The sequence below is a fragment of the Pseudochaenichthys georgianus genome, chromosome 9 (genome assembly GCF_902827115.2).
Source record: "Pseudochaenichthys georgianus chromosome 9, fPseGeo1.2, whole genome shotgun sequence".
Classification (NCBI taxonomy): Eukaryota; Metazoa; Chordata; class Actinopteri; order Perciformes; family Channichthyidae; genus Pseudochaenichthys; species Pseudochaenichthys georgianus.
Window position 1 is genome coordinate 8,105,069 of NC_047511.1, and position 27,250 is coordinate 8,132,318.

The 27,250-nt window shown below is 39.7% G+C and overlaps 2 protein-coding genes across 2 annotated transcripts in view; one reads left to right on the forward strand and one right to left on the reverse strand.

Moving 5' to 3' along the window:
- Positions 1–17: 17 nt before the first annotated feature.
- Positions 18–7,148, reverse strand: ppic (peptidylprolyl isomerase C). Its single transcript, XM_034091408.2, has 6 exons — positions 6,912–7,148; positions 5,054–5,167; positions 4,629–4,722; positions 4,132–4,199; positions 2,535–2,651; positions 18–1,945 (listed from the first exon to the last, which is right to left on the reverse strand). The coding sequence occupies exons 1-6, from the start codon at positions 7,014–7,016 to the stop codon at positions 1,817–1,819; spliced, it is 627 nt and encodes a 208-aa protein (XP_033947299.1). The 5' UTR covers positions 7,017–7,148; the 3' UTR covers positions 18–1,816.
- A 14,187-nt stretch (positions 7,149–21,335) lies between these two features.
- Positions 21,336–27,250, forward strand: part of prdm6 (PR domain containing 6) — a 133,153-nt gene continuing 127,238 nt past the window's right edge. Inside the window, 2 exon segments of the mRNA XM_071204328.1 lie at positions 21,336–21,820; positions 23,321–24,028. Coding sequence (XP_071060429.1) covers positions 23,323–24,028 — 706 coding nt within the window. The 5' untranslated portion in view covers positions 21,336–21,820; positions 23,321–23,322.

Genomic DNA, 27,250 nt, shown 5'->3' on the forward strand with positions numbered 1-27,250 from the left:
ATCAAATACACATCCTGTCTTTTGCAACAGCATATTGTTTATTGTAGAAAACACACCTGTTGGCACTCTGCTTCTGTGGGTCATACATAATGAAAACAGAACTCCTGATATGTTTGTTGAAGACATTTAAAATAATACATTTACTTGATTAATATGAGGAGTAACCTTCAGGACTTTGCTAGATCATAATGCTACAGCGACCGTTTTGGTTGAATTGACATCACAATAATCACTGTAACCAGTTAAACCCCACGATAATGAGAAAAGGGAAAATAGATGTAACATCCAAAAAAAAGTCTAAATAAGTCAACAAATACACACAAAGAACAATCTTTAAAATCATTGAGAGGACAGCTACTATATATGAATCACTACTTTGACACCTTTTGAACATTTTCTTTCCTGTGCAGTTTGTGCTGTAGTTTTTGCAAACATGATATGGTGGATAATGCATCAGGAAGATCTCAATAAAATAAAAACATAAAAAGGACCTCTGTATGTTCAATGATGGAAAGATACAAAAAAAAGTATTGCAAGATTGAGTACTTGCTACAAAGTTAGTTTTTTGCATATGTTTGTGAACAGCAATTTAATTTAATATACTTTGATATGATGCATATAAAGTGCAAGCAAATTTGGAGATTAAAGAGGAGCTACATACTGTATTTAAGTGCAAGTTTCCATGATGTTGGTCATGTTTGAGGTCACATTTCATTATTAAGATTGTAGATAGTCTATCTGGCACCATCTACTGAATATGCAAGTGTGCCAACGTATTAAACATGAACCACAGTGAACCCGATGAATATGGACGACTCCTCTCTGCATATAGTGTGTCATTATTGACTGAAAACCTCATATTATCACATTTGTCGTGGTTGAATCGGAATGCTTATATATCAGGGGTCCTATTACACAGGTAAATACAAGTGATTAGCCCACAAATCCATTTACTTAAAAAAAAAAATGGGCTCATATGTGGATTTTTTCTCTTAGTTATATGATTTTCTATTTCCATTAGAGTGTATTTCCCCTAAAATCACACCTCAAGGCTAATTCTTTTCAAAACTAGTTTTAGTTTGAGTTGGCAATTTTGAAGATATAATAAGGCAACCAAAGATTGTTTTCCTTCGAGTCATTTTGTGTCATTTAACCTCAATTACTTTTAATAATAATAATAATAATAATAATACATTTTATTTCGAGGCGCCTTTCAGGACACCCAAGGTCGCCTTACATTGCATTAACATTTTAGAATGTTTATATATAAATCGTTCCTCCCTTCACAGACAATTGTTTGACATCACAGTGTGATATGTTATAACAAAATTAATACATCTGTAACTTGTATTATCTCTGTAGAAATCAGTCTCAAATTGAGATTATTGTAACAAAAACAAGTGTTTGATTGCAAGCTAGCATTAGCCAGCCTATTGTTAGCTTGATACAGCTATATTTTTTACATGCTAACGTTTAGCATGTAACATTTAGCCTGGATTAGATGTCATATGTTAGCTTGTTAGCATGGTAACATAATAGCATTCAGTGTAAAATGCTCAAAAGCTTGTTTTTTTGTTACCAACTCAAATTTGAATTGAATGCTCTGTCAGTTTATAAGCTTTGCTCATGCTTTTTTGATCATATGTTTTCAGGGTTTAAATAATATCATTTCTGATACATAGCTTGTTGGTGTTAGAACCTTAGCATGCAAAACTTATAATGTCAACATGTTCATTTAGCAATTTGGAAATGTGATTGATCACCAGTTTATAATAATCACATTCTGTCCTTGGAGTTAACTGTCTCACAGTGTTGTCTACCAGCCCTCCACCTCCACCACGAAGGGCTCTTTGACGGGGATCCTGCCGCTGTTGACGACCACACACTCGGTGTATGGCAGGTTCCTGTCGTTGGTGTCCTGGAGCTCAATGGTGTGAACCACAGACTGCCAGAGTAGACGGACAGAAGCAGGTTAGAAACACTCAATAGAGATATATTTATAGGTCGTCAGGAAGTATTTTATAGGAGTTTCCCGCAGCATGCAGTATTTCTCCATAACTGCACACGATCGATTGCATTGTTCTGCTAACATTTAGAAACTTGACCATTTTATTCTTTGTTCTGGTTCTCTTTATCCTTAAGATAAACTTTTCTAAAAACAGATAAAGGAAGGGTTTTATTTTGATTTCAATACATCTGATGCTGCTTATCTAATCTGGATATTGTACAAGAAGTAGTATTGAAAGAAGTATTTGAATCCTTTACTTAAAAGTACTAAAGCAACACTAACTTATTAAAAGTACGAAAGTCTTATCAGCAAAATGTACTTAAAATATGAAAAGTAGGTTGTAGTTCAGTTTATTTATCTACAGCAATGGATCATATTGTATAAGAACTTCATATTTGATTAGCTTTGATGCTTTTCTGTGAGAATCATGTATTTAAAAAAAAAATTGTTTATCCAACCGCAATCTGAAAATCCTTTTCAGATTGCATGCAGCCAATTTATGAAAAGAGTTGGAGGTGCCACCCACCATCCCGTCCAGGACTTTGCCAAAAATCACGTGTTTCCCGTCCAGCCACGGTGCTTTAGTAGCCAGGATGAAGAACTGCGATCCGTTGGTGTCTGGACCCGCGTTCGCCATACTCACCTGGTACATAAACACACACACCCACAAAATGCTCAATTCCATACATCACATCATCATTGTTTTGACATATTATGTTTAAATCACCAAGCCATACCTCCCATAAACAAATGACTTTCAGGGTTCTTACGGCCATTCAAAACCTGGAAAAGTCATGGAAATTCAAAATGCTAATTCCAGGCCCTGGAAAAGTTATGGAAAACAATATTTTTCCCAAAGTTTTGGAAAAGTCATTGAAATGTAACTAAAGTTGCATCAAATATAGGGGTGTAACGGTATCCGTATTCGTCCCGTACCGTCACGGGACAAACAAACAAAATACAAGAAGAAGAAAAGTTAGTATGGCGATTTCAGATAACACACAGGAGCTAGAACCTGCTTTTTTTTTTTTTAAATCAGCTGTGTGGGAACATTTCGGGTTCCCTGTGGACTACAATAACGATGGAGTGCGAGTGGTGGATCGGACGAGGACGGTGTGTCGGCGTTGTTCTACAGCGGTGCGGTATGCTAATGGACACACACGCCAAACATGCTAAATCATCTCAGAAGGCATCACCCAGATTTGCCACTCACCGGAGCCCGGCAAAAGACAACAGCTGTTCAACAGCTGATCCCCGCTGTTTTTAAGAAGCCAATAGACATGAAAGCCAAGAGACCAAAATAAATAACGGAAGCTATTGGCATATATATTTCAACGGCTATGCGCTCTTGAAACACTTTCTTATTATTTATGATGTGATATGTTCAAGACATTCTTTTTAGTTTTACAGCTTGATGAAACCTTTTTGTTTGACATCAGCCATTATAGATAATCTGGCCATCTGAGTGTGTGTGGTGCTGTTTGTGGTTTGTTTTTAACTGTGTAATACAGTTAATTATTCAAAATGTTAGAGTTCCTTATTTTTAAACTGAAACGTGCACTACTGTTCAAAAATAAATAACAACAAACCTGGAATTATGCATTTGGGACTTTTTTTTTGCTTTTTCTTGTTGTACCGAACCTGTATCGAACCGTGACCCCCAAACCGAGGTACGTACCGAACCGTGAATTCTGTGAACCATTACACCCCTAATCAAATATAATTTATATTTGATCTAATCGCCGAAATAGTAATACTATAATGATAATACATACTGTATCGTATAGTAATGAAACGTAAAATGGCATTTAACTGTTGGGGTATTTTGCTGGTGAGAGATTTGAGTTGCTTTAGCCTGTAGAAGCTAGTAAGCCTACTATTGGATTTGTTTTAGATAGGCACAACATGTTTCAGACATTATTTTCCTGTTCCATGTTAAAATAAACCATTTTCATTGGTACCGCTGAGAAAGAGTAATTTTTTTGGTCATGGAAAATTAGGTAAAGGTCATGGAGAAGTCATGGAAAAGTAATTGAAAATCATTGGTGAAAAAGTGTATGAACCCTAGACTTTACAAAAAGTGTGTTATTACTAAATATTGATGTCATAAACTGTTAGCTCACCCAGCCTGTTCCCAAATGCTTCAGTTTGAAGTTTTCATCGGCAAAAGTTGTTCCGTAGATGCTGTGACCTGGAGGGAAAAAGATTTGTCAAGTTCAGGTGGTGTTAAATATTGCTTGAAAATGTAAAACAACATAATATTGGCTACTTGGCCTGTGTGACGTTAGCAAAAAGGTTCACATATATACAACTGTAGCTAGTTGGCTCTGTTGTGATTGGTCAACCGCTGAGAGATGTCCCGCCCCTTAGCCTATAATGTACAATGTGTTGGAGCGCTAACAAATGGAAGCATGATTGTTACATAATGATGTCATTATGTTACGTATATAAACAAAGGAATCCAATAGAGGCGTTTCAGGCAGGGGAGGGAGTGTGTGGGAGAGAAACACCCTCGGAAGGGAACTTTAGGATTTTTGCTTTTGCAGACTATTTACAAAAACCTATATAACATACTACAGGAAAGGGAAAGGCCTCTTTAAGAAGTCACTTTGAGTCTCACCTCCAGTTCCATCTCCAGCTGTGAAGTCTCCTCCCTGGATCATGAAGTCCTTGATGACTCTGTGGAACTTTGTCTCTTTGTAGCCATAGCCTTTCTGAAGAGACACGCGAGACAAACACAATGACCAACACACATTCAGAAAGTAGGAACATCACAGCACAGCACACACCAGACTCAACAGCAAGAAGAAGTTAACACAAAACTGAAATTTGGTTCAGAGGTTTACTCTTTTTTCATGTCAAAGGCTTTTTGAGTGAAATCTATGTATAGTAACATTCTTAGATATTTCACAGAGTTTAGAATTAAATATATATGCTGCATAAACAAAAATGACAAGTTGGGAACTTGTCTAAAATATTGCAATGGAATATATGAAACAGTTGTAAAAGTTATGTGTGTGTATGCGTGTGTGTCTGCACGCCTACCTCTCCGGTTGCTAGGGCGACAAAGTTATTGACAGTGAGTGGGACGACCTCCCCAAAAAGGCCGATGACGATCCGCCCCACCTCATGACCTCCGACTGTAATATCAAAAAACACCTGGACACACACACACACACACACACACACACACACACACACACACACACACACACACACACACACACACACACACACACACACACAAACACACAGCTGTCAATTAATCAGAGGTCATATCAATCAATAAGGAAAAACATTGAAATGTTTTTGTTGAATTTTTCTACTCTGACATTTAAAAAGAAATGTTAAATATGCAAATGTTTTACTTAGTAACATTAATCTGCAAATTAGACAGCGGAAAGCACATTTGATTAAATACTGTACTTATGTAAACATGTTAAGGTACTTGTAGGTATTCCTGCTACTTTGTACTTAAACTTCAATACTTACATAACAGGTATGTATATGTGTATGTGATATTTGTGATTAATAACCAAGAAATATAATAAACAAATAAATTATGATAAAATGAAATCAATAACACTTTTATAAATCCCGGGTTGGAACTTATTAGCTAACCAGCTAAATCTAAAGTTCCCTTTGCATGAAAATTACCATGAAAATTACTTTTGTATTGGTGACATCTTGAATAAAGAACTTTTATTTTTCACATTACTACTTAGGCAAAACATGTTAATTTTTTATTTTGTGAGGACAATTTATTACTTTACCTTTAGACAGTGAGTGTGCACTCAGTAATATTATTCTCTAATGTTGCATGTCCGGCGCCGTGGGAGGGCCAGGGAGGGCCAGGCCCTCCCATTTGACATTCCCGCCCTCCCCCAATAAACACGTTTTTTTTATCATTTATACAAATTAAAAAATATATATATTTAATTGTTTTAATTATAAATAAACTGTGAACTTTTATGCTACGATGTATGTGATGTCAGATAGTAACTAAAAAAAAAATCGCAGACTACGTCAAATAAATGCACTCTAACCCTAACCCTATTCTGGATTTGTTTATTGTTTATTGTTAAGGTTAAGAGTATTACTAAAAAAGTACACAGTGAAAGTACTTGATTGTACTTGTGGTAGTAGTCTAACAAGTACTGAGTCCAACAGTATCACTTTATTAAGAATGTATGGTTAAAAATAATTTGATCTCATCAAAGATGGCAGAACACATACATTATTGTACTCTGGAGGAGAGTTTGACAGGGTATTACTCAAAAAGTACACGATACAAGTACTTGATTGTACTTGTGGTAGTAGTCCAAGTAGTACTGAGTCCAACAGTACCACTTTCACTGTGAACGTATGGCTATATCATTTTATCCCTCATCAAACATAGCAAATACATGAATTATTGTACTCGGGAGGAGTTTGACAGAATAGCCTATTACTAAAAAAAAGTACACCGTAAAAGTACTTGATTGTGCTTGTGGAAGTAGTCTAACAAGTACTGAGTCCAACAGTACCAATTTTATTAAGAATTTATGGTAAAACATATTTTTATATTTGTTGTGCTTAATATAGCACACAAACATGCATTATTTGTATTCTTGTACGAGCGTCAGTGTCGCTTCTCTGCAATTACCGTAAAGACGCAATTAATCGCGCATTCAAAAATGAAGAGCTACTCATTTGACCAAGCAAATTTGAGAGACGGCTGAGTTGACCGCAGTTCTCTCAGTGTGTGCGTGTTTATAAGCGCACGCGTGTGCTCACTCAGTCATTATCCACGCTCCGGCGGCACGAAAGAATACCCCACTACACACGGAGCGGGGGGAGACAACAAGACTCAGTTCTTACATTATTGCTAACACAGCGTCTCTAGGGAAATCTCATCACCCACCTTCTCGGTGACTTTCGGTCCTGTCCGTGAAGCTGCGCCGGACACCGAGTGCAGACAGGCGGCAGAGAGGAAGAGCAGAGCGGGTACCATCGTCCGGAGCTCCATCTTGAACCGCGGATACAGGGCCCTGCTGCTGGGATTAGGGGGTAGAGGAAGATGATGAAATCTCAGCGAGTCACAGCTGGAAGGCTGGACGGGAAACAGCGTTCCAAATTCGGCTATATCATCAGAGCACTTCCCCCTGTGGGCTGGACCTGAATCTAAGCCCCGCCTACTGAGAAAAGAAAAGAGGAGAGGAGTTGAAAGGAGATAAGGAGATAAACGAGAGAGGAGGCGTCACTTGAGGAAATAATGTGAAGAGAGGGTCCAAGGAAAGAAAACAAGACTAGGACAGGACAGGAGAGAACAGTAAGGATATTGAAAGAGGGGAGGAGGAGAGGGGAGGAGGAGAGGGGAGGAGGGGAGAGGAGGTTAAAGAAGAGATAAAGTGAGGAGCGGAGATAAGAATATTAAAGGAGATGCGAGGGGACAGGGAGAATATATAATGACAGGAGAGGAGACACGGAGAAGAAAGAAGCCAAGGAAACGAGATTAAAGGAGAGAAAACTGGTACACATTATATTGCGTACGAAGATAAGTGGAGGAGAGGAGAGATGAGGAGAGGAGATAAGGATATTTAAGGAGATGAGAGAAAAGCAGATTAAAGAAGAGTAGGATTTAAAGTATTGTAAAAAAAAAGAATGAATAAATAATACCCTTTAAAAGTGAATAAAAAAGTAATATAAGTAATACAAATGTAAATCATAAAATAACAAATTAAAACTAACTTATTAAATTATGTCACATTTTCTAAATACAAAAAACATCTTGATTTATTTGTATATTGTTTTGAATCTATTCAATGTGCATGTTCTATCTCTAATGGAAATATCCTTAAATATAACCCACCGCCCCCAAACAAACAATATGATAACAGAGAGAGAGAAAAAACATGTTAATGCTTTGAGTCACTGGTTCCCAACATGTGGATTGACACCCTCCAAGAGGTCTCATGATAAATACGAGGGGGTCATGAGACAGAATGGAAGGAAAAGCATTGCTGAAACACAACTGATCCCTCGACTCAAATAAAGGTTAGCAGTTTGTGTTAGTACTGTTTGTGTCGACCTTTAACATCCTGAGCTGATGGGAAGAATAACAGCAGTGTGTTTGATCATTTGTAGAAACAAGCAGAATGTCACAGCTGTCAGCCTGCAAACACCTGGAGCATCATACAAGTACATATCATTATACTGAGATCCAAGCCTCTAGAACTCACCATAAATATATGCATTTATTTAAAGTCTAAATAACTGTCGCATAAGGATGGCTGAAAGACAGGCTCAGGGTTTAACAGGTTAACAGATTAAAAACATTACATTTGGGATTTATTTTTCTCACAGAAGCATGTTGGTGTTACACATAAGTTTAACATTTACTAAAATTAATTACTTTAAATATATAAGCATGAACAGTAAATATATATATATCAGTAGAAAATATATACATCCATAAATTATCTAAATAAAACACAATATAAAATCAACAGAATAAGATAGAATACTCTATAAGAGACTATTCTTCGGTGGCCAACCCGTGCAAATCCGCTACTGGCCCAAAACACCTATTAGGATAAACGCATTACACGTTCAAACGATGTAAAAATTAATAACACAAAAGTGCTAGAACACATGAAGGAAACATCTTCACCAACTTGACAACGCAAAAGCAGCATTTAGAAAACATTTGCCTACTTGACGAAACATACGGATCGTTTACTAAAACCGCTGCATATACGAAACGCTGCCAATGAAAAAAAAACGCTGCAAGAAGCTCAAAACACAACGGAAACAGGGACACCCATAAGTGACGCACAGCGCTGAGACCGGAGCGCTTGTTGATGTTCAGGCATTATAAAGTTGGCCAACTGTCACTGTTGGCAGAGTTAGTCTGTTTGTAAGTGTTTTGTCAGTATCTGAAATGACTAGGTTAGCTATACGTTAGCTAGCTAGCTTACATCAGATCTGCAATAATATCGGACGGAATGATTTGATTAAATTATTAAAATAAGCCAATAAAACTTACATTTTAGGTTTCTGGTGACAGTAACAGTTGGCCAACTGAATGCATCACTTTTTAGTGTCCCCGTTTCCGTTATGTTTTGAGCTTCTTGCAGCGTTTTGTGTAGCCTCTGCATCGCTTTTTGGAAACTCTGCGCATGTTTCATCAAGTTGGTGAATGTTTTCCCAATGCTGCTCATGTGCCGTCAAGTTGGTGAAAATGTTTCCTCATGTGTTTTGGCACATTTGTGTTTCTTTATTTGCATTGATTTTGAAACTGCAGCGCTTTCTACTAATGGAAAGATTGTGGGCGTTGTAACGTGTTTGTCGGCTACCGTATCTAAAAAAAACAAAATAAATAAACACAGGATCCTATAACATTTTAAAAGGGTGCAACATTTTTTTTATTATTAAAATGCTCTCAGGTTGTCTTTCTGAACAACTTTTAAGGAAGTTATTAAAATATTATATTTGTTATTTTACGTGTTAATAAACTGCTGTTGTGAAATATTGATGGAAAAACTATATCATACACTATTATGTAGAGTTTTTCTTTTTTAAATCATCATGTCCATCCTTCCATCCATCTTCTCCCGCTTATCCGTGGTCGGGTCGCGGGGGTAGCAGTTCCAGCAGAGAGCCCCAAACGTTCCTTTCCCTGACGACATCAACCAGCTCTGACTGGGGGATCCCAAGGCGCTCCCAGGCCAGCGAAGAGATATAATCCCTCCACCTGGTCCTAGGTCTACCCCTTGGTCTCTTCCCAGCTGGACGTGCCTGGAACACCTCCCTAGGGAGGCGCACAGGTGGCATCCTAACTAGGTCCCCGAACCACCTCAACTGGCTCCTTTCGACGCGAAGGAGGAGCGGTTCAACTCCGAGTCTCTCCCTGATGACCGAACTTCTCACCTTATCCCTAAGGGAGACACCAGCCACCCTGCGGAGAAAACCCATCTCGGCCGCTTGTATCCGCGATCTCGTTCTTTCGGTCATGACCCATCCTTCATGACCATAGGTGAGGGTAGGAACGAAAATGGCCCGGTAGTCAGAGAGCTTTGCCTTCTGGCTCAGCTCCCTTTTCGTCACAACGGTGCGGTAAAGCGACTGCAGTACCGCTCCCGCTGCTCCGATTCTCCGGCCCATCTCACGCTCCTTTGTTCCCTCACTCGAGAACAAGACCCCGAGATACTTGAACTCCTTCACTTGGGATAAGGACTCATTCCCTACTTGGAGTGGACAGTCCATCGGTTTCCTGCTGAGAACCATGGCCTCAGATTTGGAGGTGCTGATCCTCATCCCAGCCGCTTCACACTCGGTTGCGAACCGATCCAGTGAGTGCTGAAGGTCGCAGACCGATGAAGCCATCAGAACCACATCATCTGCAAAAAGCAGTGGTGCAATCCTTAGTCCACCGAACTGCAGACCCCCTCCCCCACGACTACGCCTCGAATCCATGAATATCACAAACAGGATTGGTGACAAAGCGCAGCCCTGGCGGAGGCCAACCCTCACCGGAAATGGGTCCGACTTACTGCCGAGGACCCGGACACAGCTCTCGCTTTGGGAGTACAGAGATTGGATGGCCCTGAGTAGAGACCCCCTCACCCCATACTCCCGCAGCACCTCCCACAGTAACTCCCTGGGAACCCGGTCATACGCCTTCTCCAAGTCTACAAAACACATGTAGACCGGATAAGCGCACTCCCAGGCCCCCTCCAGGATCCTTGCGAGAGTAAAAAGCTGATCCGTCGTTCCACGACCAGGACGGAATCCGCATTGTTCCTCCTCAATCTGAGGTTCGACAATCGGCCTGACCCTCCTTTCGAAATCATCATGTTGTATATTTAATCTATGACAAATCAGTAGAATGTAAAATCTCAAATCAAAACATGAAAAAATGATCCCGCAGCTATGTGGATTTTTACGTTTTCCTTCCTGATCGACAAACCAATGCATTTTCCAGCATGCAGCGATCAATAATGAGCTGCAGCGGTTAGTTTTTAACAATAAACCGAGGGATAATGAAGTCCATGCCGACGTGTTTAAAACTAACACTTTAGTGCATTAAAAACACCTCCGCTCAGCCTGGCTTCAGCTGCAGGAAATAAAGCTGAAAAAGAGAATATAGGTCCCTGCTGAATACATGTCTATAGAGATGAATTATAATAGTCAGCCTGCTGTGACCTTAACACACACACACACACACACACACGCACACGGTTATCGGCCTCCTGTCAAAGCGGCCGTCCATTCGTCTTTTCTCCCCGCCATCCGCCGAATTAATTAAGCAGAAATGTAAACGTTTTAATTGAATGTCAAAGCGGGACCTTAACAACATGCTCCTATGTAAATGGATGTGACACGTCTTTAAACCTCTATATTTATATATATATTCAGGGGGCTGTACATGTATGTGTGTGTGTGTGTGTGTGTGTGTGTGTGTGTGTGTGTGTGTGTGTGTGTGTGTGTGTGTGTGTGTGTGTGTGTGTGTGTGTGTGTGTGTGTGTGTGTGTGTGTGTGTGTGTGTGTGTGTGTGTGTGTGTGTGTGTGTGTGTGTGTGTGTGTGTGTGTGTGTGTGTGTGTGTGTGTGTGTGTGTGTGTGTGTGTGTCTTAATGAATAGTGGGCATGCAAACATTTTAATTGAATTACCATCAGCTGTGTGCTAACAAACCCTCATGGATTTGCACTAATACGGCCTCATTTAGTGGAAATCAGCCCCTTTAAACCTTACATTGTCCCTTAAAGGCTCCATTAGTGGTTTATGAATGGTTACATTTGTAAAAGTATATTCAAATATAGTTTTTAAAAGCAATAACGTGTGTTCTCTTCAACTTGTCACAAACGATTTGCAGGTGAAAATGAGCTAATAACTCAAATCTGGCGTGAATCATCTCTTTTCAATTTGAGATGAATGTCTTTATTTGATGAATGCAATCTTGGTAACACTTTATATTGAGGTACACAAATTCACCATCAACTAGTTGTTCATTAACATGCATATTAGCAGTATATTGGCTCTTTATTAGTCATTATAAAACACGTATTAATGCCTTATTCTGCATGACCATATTCTACAAGTAATAAGCCATTTGAGAGTTTTCCTCAATAACCCTCTAATTAGTGTTTACTTATTGCAAGCAAGGAAGTTGTTGTACATGAGTTTTGGTCTTAATATGCTCGGCTCAATATGGGCCTGATAAGGCAGCAGAACCACAAGAATAGGAATTCTACCATAATAACACTTAAAAAATATGATCTATTCTTATGTAACAAGACATGAAACTATAAGTGTTAATTCAGTCTAAACCACTTAAAATTAGGTATTTCTATCTAAGAATATGTTTTGGGGTATTGCCAGTTCAGCTACCAATAGCAAGGGGATATTGACCTGTATGTTTCATATTTACACATTTATATTTTTGTAAAGTTTGTACTGAAGGGTAGCCAGGAAACCGGGTACAGGAAGTAGGAGAAAGTGAACTGAATAGCATGGCAGTCAACATCCATCAGCAGACTGCTACTAATTTCCCTATGCAACCTTTAATCTGTGTTCACACTGAGACAGGACAACACACAGAGAGAACAGTACACCTAGTGTGTAAGTACATACAAGCAGGTCCCACAGTATGATCACAAATACATAAACTCTGTTAAAAATCAGTTCTTATTAAAAAGTACAGGCTGCATGTGTTCTCAGCCTTGGAGAAACTTGACATGTTTTGGTGTGTGTGTGTGTGTGTGTGTGTGTGTGTGTGTGTGAACCTCTCTTCAGTGGTTCATTGATAAAACAGATATTTCAACGTGAGCCTACTTTGTTCATGTGCTGTTGAGGTTAATGTCAGTAGTTGTGTGCTATAATGTATTTACAAAGTGTGAAGAGGAGGCACCTTTAGAATAGGGAACCTGTGCAGGTCAATTAGAGTCAAACTACTAGCTTATTGGTTATGAACAAGACTTCACTTTAAAAGGGAACATGTTCTTAGATAGAAATACCTAATTTTAAGTGGTTTAGACTTAATTAACACTTATAGTTTAATGTCTTGTTACATAGGAATAGATCATATCTGTTAAGTGTTATTATGGTAGAATTCCTATTCTTGTGGTTCTAGTGCCTTATCAGGCCCATATTGAGCCGAGCATATTAAGACCAAAACTCATGTACAACAACTTCCTTCCTTGCAATAAGTAAACACTAATTAGAGGGTTATTGAGGAAAACTCTCAAATGGCTTATTACTTGTAGAATATGGTCATGCAGAATAAGGCATTAATAAGTGTTTTATAATGACTAACAAAGAGCCAATATACTGCTAATATGCATGTTAATGAACAACTAGTTGATGGTGAATTTGTGTACCTCAATATAAAGTGTTACCGCAATCTTATATTTAATAAAGACTAATCATAATAATAAATCAATCAGGCGGTTGACTTGCAATCATGAAATCATACATTAAAGTGCACTTTAGACCTTCGCCAATACTCATTTCCAATAACGCAGTGTAACCAAAGTAAGAAACAGGTGTATCTGTCCAGTGACCCAGATCCACTCCATCGTTGAATGGGTTCTTTTGTTGCCTAATCTACCCGTTTGGTTCAGGCAAGGCAAACTGCTGATATCCCAGAGCCACTATATTTCTCAAGTGAGGCTTTCAGGCTGTTTCACGGGAGCTGGACGCCATGTCGCTCCCTGTATGTTAACCCCTGTGGATGCACTAAAATATAAATACGTTTCCATCCTTTTGATAAACTGTGATATCAGTTAAATGCTTCATGTTCATTTTCAATGTGATCACATGCAAGAATACACCACTCTGCTAAATGAACCCTTGTTAATATCGTGTTTTTTCTTTCCCTGCAGCCGTCTAAATAATTAGCTTTTGTTGTAGAAAATGATGAATTTGGGCAGTTAATTTATTGATCGGCCCGCTCCTCCGATGTGCTTTGCTTTGGAAAGCCATTAATCAATGGATGAAAACACCTAATTCTACACCCGCTCGGCCTTTCCTTTTTTATAGCTTTTTATCTCCAGCAGCCACAATGTGGAGGAGAAGTGTAATTATGGACAAATGATGATGATGATGATCAAGTGGAAAAATAATACTTTCTGGAATCTTACAACAAGTAGGTCCATACATTACATTACAAAAATAAACAGCAGTTTAAAAAAATATACAGCTCGAATGTAACAGGAAATATGATAAAACAGATTACAGATCAAATATCCCATCAACTCTGAGTTAACATTAAACAACCCTTAGAAATGCGTTAAAAGGTATATTCATTTATAGTTCGTACATCTATTATTAACATAAAGCTTTGCCAATTTGATTTGTCTAGAAATACCTGAAATATCATTTGAATAATCAAATCAGGCTAGTTTAATTAAAGTGTACCTTTGAAGTTAAGTGTCACATCTTATTTCCCTTTCACCAAATATCTGATTTTGTTACAAATATTCAACGTTTTGATTTTTCCTGATCGATGCACGTAGGCACATTATAAATGCTATGTTACAATGTGGAACCAAATTAACGTAATACACCTGAATCATCCCTTATATATTGTGCCTTTTGGGTTGACCCTTTCCTGTAGTCATACATGCTGTTTATGTAAATGGCCTGCAAAGACTAAGATCCCTAAGTTCACTAGCTTTATTTACGAGAAGAGCTTTGTCCATCTGATTTTAAAGTGCTGTATTAAAAAGGAGCAAAAAGACGCAAGAGTATACACCTAATTTTTCTTCCTTTAATGTCAGAACCTGTCTTTGTTTCGTCCACACACACTTTCCTACAAATCCTGAAAATACACTTAATTTGTAAATACATTTACATTGCCTAATATTTAATAATAGATGTTCAGTCTTGAGTTACATCAAACTAACTAAGTAACTTATAGCCGTATCGGTGAACTAATCTGTTTAACTTATACTGGCAGACCCGGGATTCAAACTCCCAACTCAGTGAATTCCCCATTGGCTGCCGTCAACCCTGAACTTGAGCTTCAGCCAATCAGACGGTCTGTTGTTGCTCCACATTCCTCTGGGCTGAAAAAGTTGCCGTAAGCTGACGAGAGTTCATTTTCAGACGCTTATGTTTGTGTGCTTGTTCGTTATCAATCCACCAGAGATCCCGAGGATGACAAATGGGGCCTGTCAGGGCGACGCCAGTCATAACAACACACACACACACACACACACACACACACACACACACACACACACACACACACACACACACACACACACACACACACACAGTTTTCAGGCATTTAGCTGATGTTCTTATCCACAGCAGCTTACAATGAGTGATATATAGACACGTACTGTGTGTTTGTGTGTGTGTGTGTGTGTGTGTGTGTGTGTGTGTGTGTGTGTGTGTGTGTGTGTGTGTGTGTGTGTGTGTGTGTGTGTGTGTGTGTGTGTGTGTGTGTGTGTGTGTGTGTGTGTGTGTGTGTGTGTGTGTGTGTGTGTGTGTGTGTGTGTGTGTGTGTGTGTGTGTGTGTGTGTGTGTGTGTGTGTGTGTGTGTGTGTGTGTGTGTGTGTGTGTTAGGGAGCAAGAGAAAGCAGCAGACTGGTGGGAAAGCTTGGGGTCGTGGATAACAAGTCAGACCCAGAAACCACAATGAGGTTGACTGTAATCTGTCTTATCACACAAACACACACACACACACACACACACACACACACACACACACACACACACACACACACACACACACACACACACACACACACACACACACACACGTAAGCTAGATAAAGCAGCTGAGGTGAGCTGACAGCAGGATGACCCGCTACATGACCAGTAATAATACAAATAATCAGTGGTGGAAGAAGTATTCAAATGTTTTACTAGAGTAGTAGTACTATACATTATTGTCAAAATTCTTTATTAAAAGTACGAGTACTGCATTCAAAATCTTACTTAAGTAAAAGTACAAAAGCATTGTCAGCAAAATGTCCTTAAAGTAAAAAACTTCGACTTCAGAAAGCAAACCATTCTGACTGTTCTGACGTTTGAGGGATGTTCAGTCAAAATCGGACGAAGGATGTCGTGACTTATTGGCTGGTGTGACACCATCTTGTTTGACATCTAAAAGAATAAACTGCTATTTCACATAACCTAATTTACTTTAAAAAAGCTTTTCCAAGCTAATAAGTGAGGTAAATGTTGGCAAACAAGTCTGTATTTATTCCACTCTTCAATAACTTTGTGGCTGGCTAGCACGTATACACTTGCCAAGCACAGAATCTCATCAATTATCACAGAAAGTAATCCCTTTATCAAGAAACTTGAATTTTGCAAGGATGTGTGGATGACTTTTGCCATGGCACTTTTTGATTTGACCTTCATGACCCCATGATATCTGCCTGATTATGCTCTGCCCGATAGACGTATGGATGAAACAAGTCAGTTGCTATTTGTTTTATTCTATGTATAGGGTCGTAGTGGTAGCCAACAAAACGGCAGGATCTAGGGCTCCTCACAACGTACAGACTTGCAGGTCAGACCAAGCGCTCTTTTGCGCTCAAGTTGGTAAGTAGAAGGAATTAAAGTAGATCCCTGACCCCTAGCCCATCCTTTTTTAAGTTGTGTAAGAAGCCGATTGGTTGGGGTCTATCTTACAGTCTGCTATATGGCGCTGGGCCAAGTCATGAATGACTATGTTGTTGACTTATCAACACAGGGGCTATCTCGTTATGGCTTAGCCGGTAGAGTGAGTTATCCACTTGGGTTCTTGGCTGCTCGCGTTGGCGTGTCAAAGCGTCCTGGGGCCTTTCACTGAACCCAAATTGCCGCCCATGGTTAGGCCGGCAACTTCCTTGTTAGTCTGCTTACTTCTGGAGCCATTTTCTAAATAAGCTCCAGACAATATCCAGAGAATCAGGACTGCACATTGTCCGGAGTATCGCTTTCACTTGACAGGAGACTTTCCGTGTCAGAAACATTCTAAATCACTTAATAAAACTATTTTTGACCAGAAACATGCTGAATTACTGGAAATACTCATTTCGGTTCAGGCCAGGAGTAATGCCTGGATGTGCAAGATGCAAGACAAGCAGTGGATTTCACTGCGGTCGCTATAGCCAGTCACTGTTTGGTCATGAACAACCTCTCTCTCTTGTCGTTCCTTGAATTTGTTGGCTTTTACTGATAAGACTTCCCGAATCATCTCCTCAATTTCAATTTAAGTCAATTTCATACAGTCTTCCTGTAAACATCCCCCTTTTCTTTGTTTCTTTTCTTTATGTAGTGTGTCAGCCACAAAGGAATTTTGATCGACACACCTACTTGCTTGCACTGAATTCTCTGGGCATTAACGGCTCTGGGCATTAACGGCTCTGTTCACAGACGGACTGAGTCGGACATCAAGTCACCTAAGCAGTAATGAACAGGGGCCTCATTTATAAAGGGATATACGCTCAAAACATGGCGTACGCCAGTTTCTACGCAATGTTTGCGATTTATAAAATACTAACTTGACGAGAAAATGTGCGGTCCTCCACGCAAACTCTAACCCATGCGTACGCACTAAGCACAAACACGGGAGAGACGAGAAACTGCGACACCGTTGGCAGAAGGAAGAATGGAGAGAAATATGTGGAAATAATACCATAAATAAAATGTTACCTCATTTATAATATATGAAGAATTCATTTTCAAACATTGATTAAAGCCAATCTTAAAATGATTAAACAAAAGCCTGTGTGAGACTCCTCAGTGCACACAAAAACATAACTTGGAGAAATAAATAAATACGGATATGTTATTTAAAAGCACCTCGAATATGTTGTGCTAATGTTATGAAATGTTTTCTCATAAATGATGCGGTAAGCAGGAGGACAGAATTACGTTTAAACTGACGCCGTTTTGCATTTCTATACGTTGTAGATACGAGCATGGTTTTATGTACTATCACGTTTAATCGTGTTTTATGCCATTTGCCAAGACTTGATAAGTCGCTCGTAAAACACAGGAGGTATGGAAACTAAGAACACCATGTGGTAAATTGTACAGCGAATATAACACAACCCATTAGTTGTATTTCCTTTAACTGGTGGATATAGCGTTGCTGCAGTGGGGGGGGGGGTCGACAGCTGGGACACAAACCACCAAATACAAAAACATAATTCAGATCCAGTCGTCATGACTCCACTCCGGAGGGATTCCCCGATCATTTCTTACAGTTTCTCATCAAGGGGGTGCCCAGCTAGCGGGGAACGTTTTCACAACTTTGGCTAACGTTACCTATTGGTTCTAATAAGGTTTTAAAGAAACGTTTTAATCTGATGTTCAAGATGTTTATTTTTTCAAATAATGTTCCTATAAGGTTTAAGGTTAACTAAGACATAACGTTTTAGCTGCAACATTCAGAGGATGTTATTGAGGCCTGAGATGACAGAACGTTTTTTTATAAAACGTTCCTTTAATGTGATATGTTAACAAAGGTGGAACGTTTTGCCTGCAACATTCTAAGGATGTGTTTTGGACATTGTTGGGGTGACACATTAAAGATGTTCTTTATAAAAGGTCCCTCAATGTTACATGATAACAAATGAAGAACATTTTGAAAGCAACATTTGGATAATGTTTTCAGGAGGTTATTATTTTTTTATAAAATGTTCCTGTGATGCAAAATATTAACACGGTCATGGTCAACGTCAGATTTATTTGTAGTGCGCTTTAAAAAAACAAACTTGCTGCATTTGTTTGAAAAGGATGTTTAAAAGAAATCTGATTCTCATTTTTATAAAAAAACAAGCACGTAATTCATGATACTGCACGTTTGCGTAGGCATGTCTGAGTTCCCAGCTAGACATTATTGGTTCTAAAAACATTCTGAGAATGTTACCATTCATTGTTTTGAAGTTTTATTTTGGTTCCTAGAATGTACTTCTGAAAGGTAGGATAACGTTCTCCAAAAACATTCTTAACATGTTTGGTGATAACATTGTTCGAACATTATACCCCAAGTGTTTTTGTTGTTTATGCACATATCTCTATGGTCATATGGATCGAATAACACTTAGAAAACCAAAGACAGACATTTAGAAGAATGGACCGACTATCACTGCCCGTCCCTGAAACCCCTGTTAGTGGGTTTTAATTATAGTAGGGCATAATGTTCTAACAATGTTATCACCAAACATTTTAAGAATGTTTTTAGAGAACGTTATCCTACCTTTCAGAAGAACGTTCTGGGAACCAAACAAAAACTTCCCGCTGAAAACCTTCCTAGAACAATGACTGTAACATTCTCAGAATGTTTTTAGAACCAAACATTTCTAGCTGGGGGTGTCCTGTCCCCGGTACAAACACACTGCCTGAGGAAGGTGAGGATGTGTATTCTTTTTGTCATGAACCTTTTTCGGACCACTTATTTATTTATTTTGGTGACGATCCGACCTCCATGCTGCTACTCTGTTCAAACGGCATCCACCAAACAATATGATTTATCTCCACCTCCCCAAAATAACGCAAATCTGACAGGGTGTGAGATGTCTTTTTTAGCTGTTCTGTCGTCATTTCCTGCGATCTTCTTCATAAAGTCAGTCAGAATGAATGAATGGGCGTTTCTTTGACTATTTATAGGCAGATCTGTGCGTTACGTGAAGTCCGCAAAAGCTGCGCCGCATTTCGAGTCTATTGTGATTTATAAAGGGAAACCGGCGTAGGATGTGCCGTACGCACTTTCCTCGCCGGTACGCAATGTTTTGTGAATCGGAACATGTCTGTACCTATTTTTTTGCTTTGTACTACGCAAGCAACCTTCCCACGTGAATCCTACGCAAGGCGTTTTAAGTGAGGCCCCAGGTAGGTTAGCGTTTCTTTAGTGTCCAGTCCAAATGAATTGGACAGTTGCATTCTCACATACGTCTATGTCTATATCATTTCAGGGTTAATTGCTTGTGTGAGAGAGGCTTTGACTGTTTGTGAATGGTGAATGCTCGTCCAACAATTAGAAGACACCATTTAACATGAAATATGATAAGGGAATTAGCAAAGAGGTTGGTCATTGTTGGTCATGTTGGACAAACTAAATTACAGTGATTAATGAGACTGCTTACTAGCCAACTTTATAATCCCGAATGCCCAGCTGTGTGCATCAATTTTTACTGTCCCTGTTTCCATGGAGTTTTGAGCTTCTTGTAGCATTTTGAACTTGCAGGGTTTCGGTTTAGTAAACTCTGCGCATGTGTTGTCAAGTTGGTGAAGATGTTTCTTTATTTGCATGTGTTTTGGCACATTTGTGTATTTATATATAGTTTTTTACATGCAGCCCGTTCCTCCTTATAGAAATGTTTTGGGCCGTAACATGTTTGCCCCTGTTGGCTACCGTACAACATTTCATAAACACATGACCCTATAACATTTTAAAAGGCTGCAGAGTATTAATTAAAATGTTTTTAGGAAGTCTTTCTGAAAAACCTTTGTGCAGTGCGTTTTTCCACATGAAAATGTTTTGGGCCATTGTAGCGCGTTTGCACCTGTCGGCCACCATAGAACAATTTATTAGAAACTTTTAAGAAAGTAATGGCTTACATTCTATGGTTTATCACTTATGTGATGGGGTGGGGGGGTTGTCCGGTGCCTTGCTCAAGGGCACCACGGCAGGGCCCAGGAGGTGAAATGGTTGATTCCTTCTTCTGGTCTGTAAGAGGAATGCAAAACGGGTCAAAAGATTGTTTTTCTTTGACAAAAAGAAAACAGCACTACTGACTCATTCAAAACTAAAATGAAAGACAAGTTCTTTATGTCTCTTTAGCCTATTCTATTCAATAATGTGCGGACAGACAGTATCTTTATCCTTTGAATAAGCGTATCAATATAAGAACAATACAAACATAAAGACAACACAGAGCTACTGTTCAAGAACTGTAAAGCCCATACATTACATGTTACAGTCTAATCAACCTTTAGATGGATGTGGTACATAGAGTAACACGCAGGTGTGTTGTGCTGTGTGTTGATAGTGTCAATAAACATCATTCAAATCTAATTTAACTGAACTGTATCTGTACAGGAGAAGAAACAGAAAAGTGAAGGGGAAGGCTGAGACTTGAGAAAAGGAACACTGCAGGAAAAAAGAAGATGGAGAAAAGAAAAGAGGAGAAAGCCAAGAGTGAGAGTAGAGAAAGAGACTGAGGGAGAAATAATACGTGTGAATTAGAGGGGTGGGGGACTGTAGGAGATAAGGGGAGGGTAAAGGGCAAGTGAATGGAAGAGAGAGAAGGAGGGAGGGAGGGAGGGAGGGAGGGAGGGAGGGAGAGAGAGGCTCGCGCAGCAGTCGCTTCGGTAGTTTTGGCTCCGGAGACGCGCAGGACGCAACGAAGTGTCCCGGCTCCCATCGATGGTTCACCGCAGCCCGGAGGAGGGAACAACCTTCTACCGCTGCCCGGAAATCAGCGCAAAGGAGACGCAGACACTCTGACCGCAGCATAAGCCTCATCTGCGCTTCAACAACTTTCACATAACACCCCGAGAAACTCCGGGGAAACCCAGCGGAGCGTTCCCACCTCTCTACCCGCCCACCACTGCCTCTATTCGGCCACGGACAGCACGCCGGACCGCCGATATGACCTGGACTTAACCGGACCTATTTATTTATTCTGATGAAACTTTTGTGCTCTGCGAGGTTACCAGCGTAAACTTATCTGAAGTGTGCGTGAGTGCGCGTGAATGGTTTTATTGCTTTTATTTGGTGCGTTTTTTGCGCTTGGCGTGCGTAAAATCGGCGCTAAAACATCCATCCGAGACCGAGGCAGCGGAGCAGAGCAGGCTGAAGCGGAGGGTGAACCAGACTAAAGTCAGTTTACACAGTGATTTGTTGGCTATAGAGCTTATACACATTGTATGTCTGAGAAATAGCGTTTAAACATGCTTTTTATTCGCCAAAATATACTTTTCTGGTAATTATTTTTGGCATAATGGGTAGAATAGAAAATAGATTTAGAAATGTGATAATGTGAAATTATATATACTCACAAAAGTATTAAAGTTATAAGATAATTTTATGAAATACTTTTTCTGCTAGAATTAGTCATTCTGATGCTTTAAATATGATAAAATGTACCATATTTATTACAGCTTTTAAAGATTTAAATAGGGTCAAGTGTAACTTTATTTACACACGTTTATCATAGAGGTAAAACAATAGTGTCAGAGAGAACTGAAACAACCTGTCTGTATCTTAAACTCAAATAGAAACATACTGTATACTAAACTATTTACCAAAAATATTCAAATGTATTTATTTTAATCAGAAACATATGAAAGTTGATACTCAGTTGAAGTTAAATCCAGGCTGTTAAAATGAAGAGTATCAGACCTAATAAACAGTTTAGAACTACTGGAAACGTTAACATAATGTCAACATATGGCTACATACTGTATTGGTATTTTTTTTACCAAAATGTCAATTTAAAGTTTTCTACGTCTAATTTGATCCCTTTTAGCTCAGTTTGAAGCATATATTTGAGAGTCAAGGTCATTAACAGTAAGGAAACCAGACTGCGCTAAATGCATACAATTCTATAGAAATTAAGAAACATTTATAATCAGGCTCTTGCACCAAATAATCACTTTAAATATTGATTGTTAAAATATAAAACTTTAATTTGAGGCTTCTGTTTGTATTCAATTTTCTCCACTTAAAAATCTCAATGTATTACAATGAACAGTGATTCATTATATCTATCATGCATTTAGATTTTCATTTATGATCCACCAAATGTCTCAAATTGACACAACAACTTAACCACATGACCAGACTCAGGAGAATAAAGATGTATGTGCATGTTCAAATTCTGCGTTGGATGTGTTCATGTTGCAGATTATATGTGGTTCAGGATGAAACAAATTGGCTGAGGTGCTCCTTTTTAATCCTGGGGCGAAACCCTTCAAATCAGGTGGAGACCTGCGATGTGGCTCAGCACCCCACAATGACAATTTCATGTGAGTGATGAGGCCGGAAACATGCTCAGCATTAGCTTCACACCTTGGGAGTACATTTAATGCTAACACACATTTGTATTTATCCTATAAAGCCTGAAAATGTGATTTTAATCTGTAAATACAGAGATGTGATATATTTGTCTCAAATGTGATAAATCTCTCACCCTAAAAAACTTGTATATCTAGATGTTCATTTTTCCGCGTCCCGAACTTGACACAGCGTTGTGTTCACTTCCTTGAATCCACCGTGAATAGATTTGATCCGCTGTGTGTCCCGTACATGTCTACATCCTGCCCTGACCTCTTTAACAATGATTGACACCTCCTCCTCTCTGCTTCCCCCCACCAGCAGCCATGCTGAAGCCAGGTGAGCCCAGTGGCTCGGCCTTCCTGAAGGTGGACCCGTCCTACCTGCAGCACTGGCAGCAGCTCTTCCCTCAGGCGCAGCTGAAGGCTCCTCTGGCCCCCCTGCCTCCACCTGACCGCCTCTCCATGCCCATGGACAGCCTGCGTCAGTCCCGCCTGCACAGCCACCTCCTGGCCTCTTCGCACTGCACCTCCTCTTCTTCTTCTACGGCCTCCTCAACGCTTTCGTCTTCAGTAGCTGGAGCAGCTCTCACCCCGTCCTCCTCCATCTCCATCTCCACCTCGGCGGGGATCTCCCAGCTACCCGTCCCCCAGCAGATCGCACTCTTTGGGCAGGCGTTGGCCCCTTTGTGTGGAGGAGGAGGAGGAGGAGGAGGAGGAGGAGGAGGAGGAGGAGGAGGAGGAGGAGGAGGAGGAGGAGGAGGAGGAGGAGACCTCATGATGGTGGTGCCCCCGGAGAACCGGCAGGGTCACAATCCGATGGCGGGGCTTCTCCATCAGGCCAAAGAGCTGAGCTGCGGGGGGGTCGGGGTGGTGTCATCCAGTGTGAAGAGCAGCTGTGGAGGAGAGGAGGGCGGAAAAGGAGCGTCGGCCAGGTTCAAGCTCACGTCAGAGGAGCTGGACTACTACCTGTACGGACAGCAGAGGATGGAGATCATCCCTCTGAGCAACCACACAGGAGAGGTCAACAACCGTACGTACACACGCACACACACACACACACACACACACACACACACACACAAACAAACAAACAAACAAACAAACACACCACACACACACACCACACACACACACACACACACACACACACACATACCATGTATGCATCACTTCAGGGGACATTACATTGACTTACATGCATTTCCTAGAGACTTATCCTAACCTTAACCATAACCAACACATGCCTAACCCTTACCCTAACCCTAACCCTAAACCTAACCACGTCTTCACCCTAAAATTAATGATTCTCCTCATGGGGTCCCCATAAGGGAGGCGAGTCCCCACACGTGACTATGTAAACAGATGTAGGTCCCCACAAGTATAGTAATGCTAGTCCCACACACACACACACACACACACACACACACACACACACACACACACACACACACACACACACACACACACACACGTGTGGTTACACTTTTATGTTCCTTAATCCTCAGATAATATTCCCAAAAGGTCATGGGTTGTGTCCCTGGTGGTCAGCCGTGACTTTTGACCTTTTGTTACTATATTTTAACTTACCTAAAGTTCCTGTAATATTCATATTATTCCCACATCGTTTTATATTGTTCTCTGTCATGTTCAGCAGTGAGTTGGTACCTTGTGACGTTTGATTCTTATTTACACAATTATATAAATGTACTATAATAAAGCAACAGAAATATTTATATTATTTTTAATTTGAGTATTTCGGTAATATTCAAATAATAGTTGGTGGTGGTAATCAATTGCGTTGTTGTAATTTCAGACAGTGTTTTAAGTATTTTTATACATCATTGTTGTAATATATTTCTACATGTTCTTATATTAGTTTATTTTCAGTTTGTTATGGTTTATTGAACTTTAACTAAGCTGGTGTAATAATTTTTCAAATACATTTAAAATGATAATTTCCCAACAAGCTATGTTAAGTTTTGGTCAAAGCAGCTGTACATTCATAATTACTGTATATAATATGTTATTAAGCATTAACAAGACTATTCACAATACTTCTAAAACATGTATCTATTCCAGGCTCCACCAACAATTACTCAAGTCTTCATTGCGCCTAACAGAAATAAATCATTAAGAAAAATGTTTTTAATATATTGTGCACTTTAAAACAATGTTCACCAAATACAATACATACTTAAAGCTGTATTAGGAAATTCATTTGGTCATTAGCTAGTGTGTGTTTTTGGGATGTTACAGTTGGTTAGACAGCTGCAGTGTTGGACAGTAGGAGGAGGATGTGTGTGGGGGGGTCAGAGGTCAGAGGTCAGCAGCAGTCTGCCCTGGGGTTCTAACCCTCAGACAGCAGCAGCAGCAGCAGCAGGCCTGCAGCACAGTCAATATTTAGCACACTTTATTTAGATTTCATTAATCATCGGGTTTTACACCTACCTTTACATAGTCTTTTAACTTTTTCGTTCTGTTATGGAGAACATGTGGGATAATTATCAATTTCACTTAAATTAAAATGAAAGAGATTGATTAATAAATATGTACGTATTATTTCACTTTTTCGCGTTTTAAAAAATAAAATAAACTGCGTCAGAAGCGTTCAGTTTATTAAGTTCATGTATTTTTATTTTCTAAAATGTTTTACTCTCTCTGTTATTTTCAGTTTTCAACTCCGCAGTAAAATAATAAAAACACTGTCTTCTTTATTCCGCGTGAATTGATCAGTCTTTTATTAGTCTGATCTCCGCTTTGTGTGTGCGCTTGCGTTTGTCATGCATCACGGGCGCTCTGTCAATATCTGTCCACGCACGCACGCACACACACAATCAAACGCACACACACGCACGCACGCACGCACGTACGCACACACGCACGCACGCACGCACACACACACACACACACACACACACACACACACACACACACACACACACCATCGCTTTCATGTTTCAAAGCTGCGACACGGAGGTGCGTTTGATTAGTTAACTGAGCATGTCCCGTTACGCACTTAGTCTCACCTCAGTTAGAGGAGCTCAGCGGGTGTGTCCGGTTTCACGGCACCGAACACTCCCGGTTTGAGCCGAAGTCCCCACTTCCCGCTGTGCGTGTGGAGAAGATCCAAGTGAAGTCTCGTGTCTGTAAGTTGACACTGTTTAATGTTTAAAAGTCGTGTTTTAGAAGCTTCACATTTTACTTTTTGTGCCCGTTTATATTTTACCTACGATATAAAACAATGTAGGCTAATACAATAATTGTTTTAGTTAATGTTCAATGTTGATTAGCCTACGTTTCTTTCTCCATTAATATAATAACTGGCCTTTAACCAACACCAACATAACTTCCTTAGATGCGAATCCATGGCCTATCTGTCGTTTTATGAGCTTTATAAATGTTTTTTTAATTCGGTTTTACGCTCACGAAATTATGATATTTCCGTCGCGTTTCCTGAGGGAATTCATTGTTGCATCACCATTGTTTTTTGTTAAAGTACGCTATAGTTCAGTGTGTCGCGTCAATGTACGGTTTGCACATAATGGGATTTTTAAATAAATACAGCTTTTAAACGATACGTTTAATATCTCAATACTATTAAAGTGCCTTGTGTTGCACGTCAGGCTTCTCTCTTTAAATAGTGCGTCAGGCCTATAATAGCCTCTATTAAAGATGACTGTGGGCTATATCATCGTATTGATATATTGTTTTCCAATAATAGCCTATCTGTGAAATATTTCTATTGGAGCTTTGAGTCGACTGTAGTTCTTTTAAACTCGTTTATGTATTTCATTTGATCTACCGCGGCATTTAGAGGGGATTGCTAAACATATTCTGAATATTTGTCTTGATAATATATATGTTTTTATCCTGCTACAGCGGTGTCAACAAGCTTATATACTCCTATAATTCTCCTCCTATAATAACCTTATAATATAAGGTCATAGGTTCACGCTGTGACATCTGTATCGAAACTTTTTTATGAAGTGAGTGTCGCTGTTTTTGGTTTCAGGCAGCCGCGATCCTAAACATCAGTGTGTCTGTGCGTGTGTGTGTCTGTGTGCGTGTGCGCGTGTGTTTGTGCGTGTGTGTGTGTGTGTGTGTGTGTGTGTGTGTGTGTGTGTGTGTGTGTGTGTGTGTGTGTGTGTGTGTGTGTGTGTGTGTGGTGTGTGTGTGTGTGTGTCTATATGAGCGCTCCTCGCTGTATATTCCGCGGTGATAAAACGGACCATCAGCAGTAATCTGCGTCGAT